Raw genomic sequence first — 14,600 nt, 5'->3', positions numbered from 1 at the left:
AGATATGCAAAAGGAGGAGGCATAGAAAGCCACAGAACAAGAATCAAATTCAAAGAGAGTAAGAATAGTCTGTGAAATGCATAGTACTCATTCAATTTGTAAGACTGCATTAGAAGAAAGCCATATTCCAGGATTATATAAAGAATACAAAGGCAATTAAAACAGCCCCTGTTATCACAGGGTTATTCATCATTACAAAGATAAAACTAATAACCACGTATCATAGAATGTTCTACTATGACAAAAATTCACACTGGGGAAGGATGACCGAGGGATGGATAAGTGCTTGGCAGAGAAATGAGAAGTTCAACTACAGGTGATGATGGAATAATTCCAAGAATAAAGCTTAATAAATACAACAAACCAATTTTTCCATAGACTTACTGTGTAGAGGATAGAAGGGATCAAACACAATGTTGTCCAGAGTAAATACTGTTGTAACATAAAAAAAGCTCTTCACTCTCCTTCCCTACCAGTGCAGGAAATTGAACTCAAGGCCTTACACATACTAGATAAAAACTCTTACCCCTGAGCTACATACAAAACATTCCTTTTAAGAAATATGTTTTTGGGTTTGAAACACGAACAAACAAAACAACAAGAAACAAAAACTAAAGATTTAATATAGGGCATGCTGGTGTACACCTTTAATTCCAGCATAGGCAGGCTTTCCCTGCCCCTGTGTGAGTTCCAGGCCAGCCAGAGCCACACAATTGAAATCTATCTTAAACAAACAAACAGATTATAAAGTTATTTTAATTTATGTGGGTGTTAGTATGCTTAACTACATATCCATGCCACTAGCACTGAACATGTGCTCTTAAATTATATTCTACCTATATACTTCTCAGATACTATCCCTATTTATGCAGTATCTCCAATCTCATCACATTAATTTAACTTTGTTTTTCTTTGCTTTGTGGTAACTCTTTTTTTTGTTTGTAGACAGGGTTTCTCTGTGTAGCCCTGTACCAGCCTGGCCTTGAACTTAAGAGATTGATCTGCTTCTGTCTCCCAAGTGTTATGCATCACCATGCCCAGTTTTCATCTTTTTAAAATTTATTTTTATTATATGTATGCTTGTATGCCTGGAAGCCATATGCCTTAATATTCCTGGAGCTAGACTTATGGGAAGTTGTGAACCATTTGATGTTGGTGCTAAAAACTGAACTCATGTCCTTGGCAAAAGCAGTACCTTCTCTTAATAGCTGAGCCATCTCTCTCCATCCATTTTTTACTTTCTCATTTTGTATGCTGAGTGTCTGTGTATGTATGTAAGCATGCATGCACTCAGTGAATGTGCAGTTTAAGAGATACTTCTCTTCTTTGGCATAGGTCCTAGGGACTGAACTAAGGTATAGTCAAGTTTGGTAGCAGGCAACTTTATCCATGGAGCCAGCAAACTGGCCCACGAATCTTTATCTAAAAGAGTTCTAGTAGCCTTTAATCCTTTCCCATGTAGAATGAAAAAAAAAAATACTTCATCTTAGAAATTCCCTGTTCACAAATGTATTTCAAGACCACAATCTAGGTCCTAGCTTGTTCACTGATAGAGGGATTTGATTTCTGCTTTTATAGGAACATTCAAATTAAAACAAATACTTAATAATTTATTGAAATTTCCAATTAAGTTGGGTGCAAGTCTGGGTTTTGTGTTTTATTTTATTTGAATGGGTGTTTGGGCAGCAAGTATGTCTGTGTAATACATACATGCCTGGTGCCTGTGGAGGCCAGGAAAATGCACTGGATCTCTTGTAACAACAGATGGTTGTGAGCTGCCCGGTGAATGCTGGGAACTGAACTGAGTCCTCTGAAGTAGCTACCAATACTCTTAATCATGAAGCCACCTCTCCAGCCCAAACTTGAAGATGGCTTAGATCATCCTGCAGCAGGATGCTCTCTACCTTACATTCACCTACTTTAGACTATGTATGATACATAAAATAGTCTCCAAGTAGCAATGCCAATATTTCACAGATAGCACTAAACTAAAACACTAGTGTTTTCAGACATGTTTTTCTCATTTTCTCCTCAGAACTAGTTACAATATATCTCCACTTTAGGGACTTTAAATAGTATATGTTGTAATCTCTATTAGTTCAAACACACACACACAAGCACATGTGCATGCTAGAAAAGTACTCCTGCCTTTAATCTTAGCCCTCCAAGTTCCTGTTTCTATTAAGTAATCAGCTGGAATCAGGGGGAGAGCTTTCACATGACAATATGAACTCTGTCACTGAGTCATAACCACAGATACTGACCACATAGTGAACATTTGCCTTTTGTTGATTATCTTTCTGATTGTCTGAAGCTTAGTCTCTAGTAATTTTGTCATGAAATTAAGAAAGAATATCCTTAGTCTTTGATATATATATACATGTGTGTATGCATCTGTGTGCTCAGGTGTGAAATCCAGAGGCTGACACTGAGTCCTGTGTTGCTCTCAAACAGAATCTCTCACTTAACCTGCAGTAATCTGTGAGTTACAATGGCTGGCTAGTGAACCACTGGAGTGCTCTTCCTCACCCACCATCAGGCTGGGTTACACAGAAGAGTGCCTCTTCCGTCTATGCCTCTTCTGAGGGTGATGAAAGGCGCGCACCATAACACCTGGCTTTACTTTCTTTAATGCCTACCTCTTATCTTTTATCTAAACTTTTTCCTTTGTCTATTATTTCTGTCTGCACACAGCTCAATCTAGATTATACTGCCAATAGTTGTCCTTAGTGAAGAGCTTTGATCAAGAACAGAATATTGGGTGATTTTATGTAGATCAGGCAGGCCTCTAAATCAAGAGATTTGCCTGTCTCTGCCTTCTGGTGCTGGGATCAGAGGCTTGTGACACCACGCCTGGTTTGTATATTCATTTCAAAAAAGAAAAAAGGGTAAATTATTGAATAAAGATGACAGTGACTATATGCTAAGAAGATAATATACTGAACATATTTGTTAAACAGATCTACTTTTAAAGCTCTTAAAAGGGAGTCAAAGAGATGATTCTGTGAGTAAAGACACTTGCCTCCTGTTGCATTCCATCCCTGAATCTCAAACAAAGGCAGAAGAACTGTATTTTTCAACAGACCACATGTACTATTGCATGCATGCCCACACATACAACATGTGGGCATTCACAGGCTTATATGACAACATATCCTTAAAGGCTGTTCTTGTGACTAGCCAGATGGCTCAGTAGCTAAGGGTGCCTGTCATCAAGCCTAATGACTTAGTTCAGTCCCAAGGCTCCATACAGTGAAAAAGACCAACTCTTGAAGTAGTCCTCTGACCTCAAGACATGTACATGCACGGCACACATGCATCCATACACATATAATAAAAATAAAAATTAAACTATAATCTAAGCATCAAATTTCATTGACTATATAGTTAACAACCCAAACATAATCCACAGAAAAGCGAACTTTTATGATAAAGGCATAATATATATAAACAGAAATAAATTCAAATGGGCCCCAGGCTGAGAGTACTGGCACATATCTTTAATCCCAGAACTCTGAAAGCAGAGGCAGGTGGAGCTCCAAGTCTGAAGGTCAGACTGGTCTACAAAGTGAGACCCTGACACAAATAGAGAAAATAGGGTCCTGTATTTTTAAAAGACACTGTTTGCTTTTAACTATGCACTTAAAAGCTTCATACTTACAAAGTCTTCCTCTTCGAACTGCAACTTTTCTACTTTATCCTCTTTTTTTTCTTCCCTAATCTCTGTTGGTGGTTTTTCTTGAAAGGTACAGCCTTTCCGAGAGTGGAAGCTGCCATTCCAGTGTCGATGGTTTCCTGTGCTACCTCCACTTCGTTGGCTCATGCCATCATGACCTCGGGAAGAGCCATGCCAACCAGATAGACTCCCTGTGGTTCCAGCATGTGCTCCCTTAGAGACACCAGAGTCCACAGAATCATGGCGAAATAGAGAGGGTTGGTGCCAAGAATCTAAAATAGCAAGGAAAAGTAAGGTGGTGTTTGTCTGTTTCTTATAAGTCCAGAAATAACTTGGCCAGATGCTTCCAGCTTTGGTCAAAGTTACTTTCAAAAGGCCTTCAGAAAACTTCAAGTCCACACAAACAAGGTAGAGTTGGCACATGCTTTTGATCCCAGCACTCAGGAGGCAGAGGCAGGCAGATCACTGTGAATTTGAGGCCAGCCTGGTCTATAGAATGAATTCCAAGGCTACAAAGAGAAAGCCGGTCTTGGAAAAACAACAACAACAACAAAACAAAAAACAATAAACAAAAGAAGTCCACACAAAGAAACCATTAAATGCACCTTTTCTTGTGAGGCAATGCTCCCAGCCTCATGGTGTTGGGAGATCCAACTGAGGGTCCTGTTGTGTTAAAGTGCACATACCACTGACCAAATCCCCAGCCCTTCTAAATTAGTTCTTCGACTAAAAAGATGATTTATGAAAACATATTAGATGTAGAAACTAGGTAATGACTATTTCAACATTATTGATATATAGCCAGACTGACCTGAACAGCAGTTTTTATCTTTTTTTTTTCCTTCCTGCTTTTGGAGACAGGGTTTCTTTGTGTAGCCCTGGCTGTCCTGGAACTAGCTCTGTAGACCAGGCTGGCCTTGAACTCACAGAGATCTGCCTGCCCCTTGACTGCCGGAATCAAAGGCATGCACTACCACTGCTGTTCTGGTCTTTTTGAGACCTCACTATTTAACCTTGTCTATCTTGGAACTAGGCAGACTAAGCTGGCATGGAACTCACAAGAGATCCACTTGCCTTTGTCTCTTGAGTGCTGAGATTAACTGTGTGCACCACCATGTCTGGCTCTAAATAGTAGTTTAAATATATGGTCACAACAGCTGGAAATGACTCACCTCCCGTAGTCCTTAGAGGTCCATTGTTAAAAAAGCCATCAGAAGAATTATGTCGACGACGGCTAACTCCAAATCTACCTTCTCCACGGGATAGGTGCTCTCCGTGTTTGTCAAAGGTGGTTGTTGATGACTAATATTATAAAATGTAGAGAGGAAAAGATTGAGATTCAGTATCTTATTAGGTTCTAAATCAGGTATTCAAAGATAACTGCCTACTGTGGTATTCCAATATTAGCATTAAGAAGATTGAGATATAACTCCATAGATGTGAACCATCATAACCAGTTCACTATAATCTCTGATTTTTGATTCAGGGTCTCATTCTCTAACACAAAGGGCCTAGAATAGACTACGTAGCCAAGGTTTATGGCAATCCTCCTACCTGAGCTTCCAGATTACAGGGATTACATTACAGACAGCCATGATCCACCACTCCTGCATTACCATGGTCTTAAAATACTACTTTCTAAACTTTACTTCACATTTGTGGCAATACTATAATTTTAGTATCAGCTTCATTTTACTTATTTATACATGAGGAAAAAAATCAGGGGGATTGTAATTCTTCAAATTTACAAACAAAAGAAAGAAGCTTTTGAAAGACCACAGGTTAACTGTAATATTCCTATTCCATATATTTTTATTCTAAGTCTCATTTTTTTTGGGTGTGTGTGTATAAGTGAGTGTCTGGACACATGTAGGTATATAGAAGTTTATGGTTGACATAATATGTCTTCTTAGCTTGCTCTCCATTTCCTAAGCAGGGGCACTTACTGAACCTGGAGTTCACTTATTCAGCTAGTCAAGCTTGCCTGAGCGATCCTGTTTCCATTTCCCTAGTACTGGGATTAACAATAAAATTACTGGCAGGTCACTGTACCTGCCCAGGTTTTAAGTTGAGTGCTGGGAATCCAAACTTTGATTCCCATGCTTGTACATCAAGTACTTTATAAACCAAGCCTTCTCCCCAGCCTTTTACCTATAAGTGATACAGATGGTTGATTTAAGTTGTCAGCTTCACTGGACTATCTTGAGTATGATTATGAGTGATTTCCAGAGAAGGGTTAGTAAAACTGAACTAGAAAGATAGTTTTGCTGGCACTATCTACATAAATGTGAGGAAAAGCAGATCAGCAAAGCATTTACCGTCCAGCATTTGACCTTATTAGGGACCTTGGTCCACCCCCCCCCTCCTACTAGTAGGAGATTCTATTTATTAAGCCTTGAAACACAGACTTGTGCAAGCCATTTTTTCAAAGACCTTCAAGGGCACTTTTGTGTGTGTGTGTGTGTGTATATATATACACATACATATTAAAAGAGAGGTTGAGAGGTACTGGCTTTAAGATAGACTTTGAGACATTGATGTGAATTGCATAATTACTCACACTATTCTTCCTTTTTTTTTTGGAGACAGGGTTTCTCAAACCCTTGGCTGTTTTGGAACTAGCTTTGTAGACCAGGCTGGCCTCTAACTCACAGAGACCTGCCTGCCTCTCGAGTGCTACCAACATCCAGCATCCCGGGTTCTTTTTCATCCTGACTGGTATGTGGCTTCTGTTTCAGATTTCAGGATGTACTGATGTTCTTGTTTTGGTTATTTAATTTTCTCTGTGTAGCTCTGTAGACCAGTATGGCCTTGAACTCAGAGATCCACTTGCCTTTGCCTCCTTTGTGCTGGGATGCTCCTTCAGCACCAGGCTTTTGTTTTGGTTATTTTGAAGGGACCCAGAATCCATAGGGTGGCTCAAAACCATCCATAGGGGATCTCATTCCCTTTTCTGATCTTTTTGAGCACTTGGCATACATGTGGTACACATAGATACATATATTTGGGCAAGACACTGACATATGTAAAATGAATCTTTAAAAAAAATTTAAGAAAAGAATATGCTCAGGAAGCAGTGAGCTTGAGGCCAGCCTGGTCTACAGAGCTAGTTCTAAGAAACAGCCAAGGCTACCCAGAGAAATCTTGCCTCAACCCCCACCTCCCAAATATAAGAAAAAGAAAAGAGAAGAACTGGCATGTTTGGGTAGTTAGAAGGAATGGAAAGGCGTACCTTAGCTGATTGTGGCGTTGAGAAATTTAGCCAAGCAGGAACAAAGTCATGCTGCGCCATTTAGGTCCAGTGTCTTTTCAGCAAGATGAGGCATCCAACCTCATGGCCAGGATCTAAAAGACATAAATCACTCATGGTCCTAACAGTACGACATAAAAGGAGTCTGTCATTAATCTATAATCCTCCTTTACAAAAGACCTAACCCCTGAATTTGCCTACAGATTACTTCTAACGATTAGGCAAACAAACACATACTTAAAAAAAAATTACAGTTGAGGCTGGGCGTTTGCTGGCACATGCCTTTAGTCCCAGCATTAGGGAGACAGAGGCAGGTGGATCTCTGTGAGTTAGAGGCCAGCCTGGTCTACAGAGCTAGTTCTAGAACAGGCTCCAAAGCAACACAGAGAAACCCTGTCTCAAAACAAAACAACACAATAAAAAAACAGTAGAACCTGGGCTTGGTGATACATCCCTTTAATCCCAGCATTCAAGAGGCAGATGGATCTTTGTGAGTCTAAGACCAAACTGGTCTACAAAGCAAGTTGTAGGACAACAAGGAATACTACACTGAGAAACATGGCCCTGAAAAGAACTAACACCCCCCCCCCCACACACACACACCCAAGTAGACAATGTAACATTGGTTCTCAATGCTGGTTGCAACTCCTGTGGGGGAGGACCATTCACGGGGTTGCCTATCAGATAGTTTTCTATATTATGATTCTTAACAATAGCAAAATTAGTAAAGAAGCAGCTAAGAAAATAAGTCATGTTTGGGGTCACCATAACACAAAGAATGTACAGGGTCACAGCATTAAATATTGAAAATCACTTCTATAGAACCTCATGAGCTTTTTCATTTACCTTACAAACATTTCCTCACACACCAACTTCTATCAGTTTTCCTCAGAGTTTCACTGATGTACCCAAATCATTGATATTCTCCAAAATTAAATACTTAAATACATTTTTCCCCCATGGCATATACTTGTGTATGTTTTCTCCTAAAGACACATGGATGATATTTACCCTCAGAGTGTCACCTCTGTGGTCCTGTTTCCAAAGTTGCCAGCTGTATCTTCCACGAGGTTTTCTTGTAAAAAGGGTGCTTAAGCAGCCTGGCCAGCAGCACGCCTTGTGATGAAGCACAAAGAAGCCCAGCTCTGTGTGGCTCACTCTCTTAATCCTCTCAATTACTCATCCTGAACTACCTAGTTCCTGACACGTTTCCAAAGGGGGAAGGGGGGAGGGGAAAGGGGAAGGGGAACATAAAAAGTTATTTGTTACATTTAAAAAAGGGGGGAAAGGGGGAAAAGCTATGTCTACTTTCACCTCATTCAACTTCCTTGAGTAATGGCACTATGATGTTGCTTAAATAGGCAAAACACATACATTTGCACAGTGAGTGCAAATACTGTTCATAACAAGGTCATGGCTAGAAAGACAGGTGGTTTCAGGTGTGGGCAAGAAATGTCATCAAGGTGAAAGATCAAAAATGCAATAGTAAAGCACTATAAGAGATCTTCCGAGCAATCCCAGTATCAAAATATCCACAACAAAAGCCTTTAAAACACAAATCTCATTATCTTACACAACTGCTTAAAACAGTGTGTAGATATATTCTTTTATCTGTCTTAAACTTCAAAATCTAAAGCTATAAGAAATTTTGTTTTGGTGGGTTTGTTGTTTTGATTTTTTTTTTTTTTAAATAAAGGAATCAGATAGAAACTTGATATTTTCCTGCCACAGAATAGCAGCTTTCAAGGCAAATTTCTTGGTATAAAGCTTCTAAATATGTATCCTATTTCTTTGGTCTTTACTATTTATAAATTCAAAGCAAAATTGTAAGTAGAAAAGATAAGGGTCAAGGAGAAATTCCACAATGAGGGTTTCTTCTTATCAATTTTCTGTATTTCACTTGTTCTCCTCCTTCCCAAAAACTGAACTGAGCTTTCCAGAAGTGATACGAAGAATCTTCTATTGCTTTATTGAAGACCACTTTCTAATTTGGGTCCATCTCCATCATTACTCAATCATTAAAAAGGCCACTTGAATCTACCAATCTATAAACGAGAAAACAAAACACATAATTAGAAGAGGCAAAAACCAGTCACATCTAACTTTGAGTGAATGTATCAAACCATGATCTTGACAGTAAAATTCTTCAGTTCAATTTAGATACTTATTTGTCACTGCTTAAAACATGGCAACAGTTTTTTTGTTGTTGAGACACAGAAATTACTACTCTGTCCAGGTTTTTCCTGACCGGAATAGCCTCTGCCTCAGTCTTCCAAGTATTCAGTCTATAGGTAATGCCTACCACACATAACCTTTGTTAAGCCCTTGACAGACATTATCTGTATTTTGACCAGACTTTTTTTTTTTTTTGAGTCAAGAGTTAGGGTTTCTCTATGTAGTTTGAAAACCAGGCTGGCCTAGAACTCACAGAAATCTGACTGCCTCTGCCTGGTGACCACAGACTTTTTAAAACACTTTCTTCAAGTAGACAACAAAGGAAATTCAGAAATGTCAATTACTGGGTCTTTTTACATCTAGAGTTTCAACTTACCTAATTGGTGAAAAGCATACACAGTGTGTAGAAATACTACCAGTGGTATTATTAGGTATTATTCAAAGGTAGATCTTTAAGACAACCTATCTGCCCTATATATCTATACCTTACATATTTCAGATAACTTCAATTTAGAGATAAATATAAAGCTTTTCTGATCTAACTTGATATGTACTAAATGATGAAGATATCTTTGGAAAATTGCCAACATTCTCCCAGGGACTACAATCTTTTTTGACAGAACTTTTCTATCTTTGAGAAGGTTCTAATAGGCTGACAAATCCTATGCATTACTCTGTTAAGTTTATGGAATACAAAATACCAAGATCAAGAAAGCAAACCTATATATCTGTGAAGAAAGAGAAAGGAACCATAAGGAGGTATCAGAGGTATTTAATCACTGTTTTTCAAGTGCTGAGTAAAAAACATTTAGTCTATTCTCTTCATGTGCTTCTAATACTTAAATATTAAAACAAGTACATACAAAGTTTAAGTAAAAGATAAATGCCTTCCACCTATATTCCTTGAATGTATGTGGAACAGTCATAAAAATGACTCATATCGTTGGGTATGGTGATATACATTTTTAATAATCAACACTTGGGAGGTAGATGGATCTCTGTGAGGCACAGGCCAGGTAGAGAATGCAATGGGACTCTGTCTTGTCAGGGATAACCTTTTTTACAAGGTGAAGATGTATCTTTGCCAAGGCACCTTCTGATTGGTTTAATAAAGAGCTGAATGGCTAATAGCTAAGCAGGAAGAAGTTAGACAGAATTTCTGGGCAGAGAGAGAGAGAATTAGAGATGAATCTAGGCATGGGAGACACGTCTAAGGACATGGATAGGAAAGAGCCACACAATGACCATGTCTTAAAACAACAGCAAACATAAGTAAAAATAACACATAAGGCCAGGGAGACAGTTCAATGTTTGGTGACAGGTTAATAAAAATTAAAGAAATGGATTATGTAAACACATTTCTTTGTAATTTAATCTAAAAAAAAAACTTTGATACTCTGCACAGGTGAGCAATGTTTCCCCCACAAGACATTAGTTATTAAATAAAAATATCAATATCGGGTATAGGATATCTCCCTGAGTTACTGGTCAGAGAGACCAATGAAGCCACACAAGCTATTGCCACTAGTGGATTGTCTAGAATAAGTAGATTGTAAGACCCCACTGCTGAAAACACAATATACTTTGGTTGTAATACATGGAAAAACCAAGCTGGAACTGAAACAAGACTTTTTTTTTTCCTTTTCTTTTTTTAGTTTGTGCGTGTCTGTGTTGAGTATAAACCACATGTATGTGGGTAGGCACAGTGACAAGCCACCTAACTCTAACTCAGGTCCTTGGGGAAAGCTGCAACTATTCTTAACCAATAAGCCATCTCTACAGCCCCAACAGACATTTCTTTGCCCCAAATATGAGAATCAGGAAAACTGTGAGTTTGTGTTGCCCCTTAGCACATTAGGTTAAGAGAATGTCTAGAGTTAACAATTCTGGGCAGGTAGAGGAAGGTGGAGGTTCAGACAGTACATAAAGGATAGTCCAGTGAGACATGAAAGGGAAGCATCCAATTTTGATTTACAATTTAAGGCTGTAGGGTATTTTTTTTTTTAAACAGATTAGCTTAATTAAAAAAAGTTATAAAAGCCTGTGTTGTGGAATAATCTTTTTGTATATTGTGAAGATATCTTTGCCAAGGCACCTTCTGGTTGGTTTAATCAAGCAAGAGCTGGAAGGGCAATAGCTAAGCAGAAAGTGGTTAGGCAGGACTTCCAGGATGAAAGAAGAGGACATGGAGAGGAAACAGAAGGTGCAAAGGAAGGAGAGCACCAACTCCAGTTACTTTGTCACTTCCACAGAAGTACCATGGCATGTATGCCACCTCCCCCACTCCCAGAATCACACACACAATAATGATTAAAAAATTTTAAAAAGCACATGCCTTTAAACCCAGCACTCAGAAGGTAGAGGCAGGCAGATCTCTGTGAGTTCCAGCCCAGCCTAGTCTGCACAGTGAGTTCTAGCATAGCCTGAGTTACACAGTAAAAATCTATTTTGAAAAAAAAATATAAGATATAACAATAATAATCTTTAAAAACTTAATACAAAACTCATTTCTCAAAAATAACCTAGAAACACAATGCCTCTTATGCTACACAGAGAAAATCTGTCTTGAACACCCCCCCCCTCAAAAAAATTCCTTAACTTTGCCCTCAGGTACTGATCTGCCATTTTTATTCTGTTACAAGCATTTTAAGCACACCTTCAATCATAAAAATCTTTAACCATAAAATCAGTTATCTGCTGTATTTTTACTACATAAATGCTGGTTTGGCTACCATGTAAGGATCTTTCTTTTAGTAGACTATTAAAAATCTAAAATTCAGGATGCTTTCTAGCTTGTCTTATTTAATTCTGGCTTTACAAACAATCTTTAAGTATAAGAGTAATAGCTATAATTTGGCAATTTGGTAAATCTTCTATGAAGTACACCCCAGAATCTGTCTATAACAAATCATTTACAAACCAGAGGATTCATAATTTGTGTACTACACAGAATTGGAAAAGGGTATAGTTTAGGTCTCAGCTAAATTGAATAGCTAATTGAACTGTTTTAACTCTACTACATAACATTTCTCCCACTGTACTAATCACATGCTTTTTTTTTTAATCATACAGAACACTAGTTTATATGTCATACTTTAGCATATGCTAAAACTGGAATAGCTATTTGCTTTTGCTTTAAGACAGGATATCACTGTGATTCTCTGGCTGATCTGAAACTGGGTATATAGACCAGGCTGGCCTGGAACTCACTCACCTGCCATTGTTTACCTGGTGCTGGGTTTAATATGAGCCACCACATCCAGTTCAACTATTTAATTTTATCCAGTCATCCATTTATCCCAAGCACAAAACAAACAAACACACACACACAACAATAAAAACCAAATACTAGTTGGCACATTGTAGATAATAAAAGATTTGCTGAATCTTTATAATGAGGAGAATATATGTAACTTCCAACTTTACAGAACAATGCCACATTGCTTTCCAAGGAGGCATTACCAGTTTACAGTAATTATCAGCTTCACCATAGTGTTGACTTTCCCCCATAGCCTTCCCTGGAACTGTAGTCACAGACAGCTGTGAGCTGTCTGACATGGGTACACCAGGGAACCAAGCTCAAATTCTTAAAGCAGATGAGTTCTTAATCAGTGACCAGTCTCTGTAGCTCCTCTAAGTTTTGTTTTTGTTAAAACATTTACTTATTTATATATTTTATGTATTAAGTGCTGTTTGCATGTACACCTACATACTGTAAGACAGCATAGGAGCCTACTATAAATGGTTGTGAGATGTCATATGGTTGTTGGCAATTGAACTTGGGATCTCTCTTAACCACTGAGCCATTTTTCTAGCTCCTTGCTTTTTTTTTTTTTTTTTTTAAAGTTTTCAGAGTCAGGGTCTCTCTCTGTTAACAGGCTGTCCTGGAACTCACTTTGTAGACCAGCCTGGCCTCTAACTCACAGAGATCTGTCTGCCTCTGCCTCCTAAGTGCTGGGATTAGAGGCATGTACCCCCACCACCACTTAGCTTGCTTTGCTTTTTAAATGTGGCAATGGTGATAAATCCAGGACCTTTAACATGCGAAGTAAATGCTTTATCACTAAGCTTTATGACTCTAGCCATTGTAAAATACACTTAGCATTTGACACGGTGCTAAAATATATACTGATTCAAATGCCCAGAGTTGCAAATACTCTCCATTATGAGTTATCTTCTCTTTACACTATGACCCTTAATGAGAAAAACTTTAGTCAAAGTTGTATATCATTTACTTTAAGATACGTATTTCTTGGTTTTGATTTTTTGAGGCAGTCTCATTATACAGCCAAGGCTGACCTGGAATTCATCATGTATACTAGTAGTATTAACAACACCTCAAACTCCTGGATGTTGCTACTGCTTCTTCCTCCTTTGCAATGGAATAATAGTGCCGAACCACCTATAAACATTTTACATGGGGAGGGGTGAGTGGTTTGAATGGAAATGTTCCCCAGACACTCATATATTTGAATGTTTGGTTCCAGTTAGCAGTGCTATTTAGAAATTATGGAACCTTTAGGAAGTAAAACCTTGCTGGAAAAAGCATGTACTGGGGGTAGGGTACAGTGAGGTAAGGGGGTTGAGGTGTGAACTTTGAAGTCTTAATAGACTTGCCTTGCTTCCAGTGCTGGCTTTCTCTGCTTCCTGTGTGTGGATGAAAACACTTGCTATGTGTTCCAGGTCATTATGGACTCTTTCCCTCTGGAACCATAACCCACAATAATTCTTTCCTCTGTAAGCTGCTTTGTGTAAGTTTTTGAGACGGGGTTTCTCTGTATAACAGCCCCAGCTGTCCTGGATCACGCTGGCCTCAAACTCACAGAGATCCTCCTGCCTCTGTCTCCCAAGTGCTAGGATCAAAGGTGTACACCACCTGGCCTCTAAGTTGCTTATGATTGTGGTATTTTATCATAGCACCAAAAAGTAACTAATCCAGAAAGAGTTGAAGGAAGACAAATATTGCATGTTTTCACTCATACAAGGAATCAACACTTAAAATCAGAGGCATAAATTCAAAAGAAGACTATTTGGAAGGGAATATTTGTAGAAGGGAGTAAAGGAGGTTAATAAGGCCAAATATAACCAACATACAATGATAAACCTATGAAAATGTCATAATAAACCCCATTATTTTGCATGCTTTTAAGAAAATAACCTGCCAGGCAGTGCTGGCACAAGCCTTTAGTCCTAGCACTCAGAAGTCAGAGGCAGGCAGATCTCTTTGCTAAGTTCTAGGCCAGCCTGGCTATACAGAGAAACCCTGTCTCAAAAAAAAAAAAAAAAAAAAAAAAAAAAAAAAAAGAAAAGAAAAGAAAGAAAGAAAGAAAGGAAGAAAGAAAAAAAGAAAAACCTGCCAGGGATAGTAGTGCATGTCTTTAATCCTAGTACTCAGGAGGCAGATCTCTGGAAGCTCCAAAACAGCCAAGGCTACAGAGACCCTGTCTCAAAAAAACAACAAACAAACAAACAAAAAAAACATACACAAAAGCTTTCAAC

General features: G+C 38.5%; 1 protein-coding gene across 4 annotated transcripts in view; it reads right to left on the bottom strand.

Annotated features, from left to right (window-relative positions):
- The window catches only part of Gpbp1l1 (GC-rich promoter binding protein 1 like 1), a 37,519-nt gene that overhangs the window by 12,689 nt on the left and 10,230 nt on the right, over positions 1-14,600 (bottom strand). For all 4 annotated transcript variants that reach the window (XM_051188549.1, XM_051188547.1, XM_051188550.1 and 1 more), the window contains exons 2-5: positions 7,938-8,971; positions 6,909-7,021; positions 4,849-4,978; positions 3,662-3,948 (exon numbers count right to left, since the gene is read on the bottom strand). In XM_051188549.1, coding sequence (XP_051044506.1) covers positions 3,662-3,948; positions 4,849-4,978; positions 6,909-6,968 — 477 coding nt within the window. In that variant the 5' untranslated portion in view covers positions 6,969-7,021; positions 7,938-8,971. The remainder of the gene's footprint in view (positions 1-3,661; positions 3,949-4,848; positions 4,979-6,908; positions 7,022-7,937; positions 8,972-14,600) is intronic.

This window comes from Phodopus roborovskii, unplaced genomic scaffold (genome assembly GCF_943737965.1).
Source record: "Phodopus roborovskii unplaced genomic scaffold, PHOROB, whole genome shotgun sequence".
NCBI lineage: Eukaryota > Metazoa > Chordata > Mammalia > Rodentia > Cricetidae > Phodopus > Phodopus roborovskii.
This window is presented reverse-complemented; position numbering and strand designations above follow the sequence as displayed.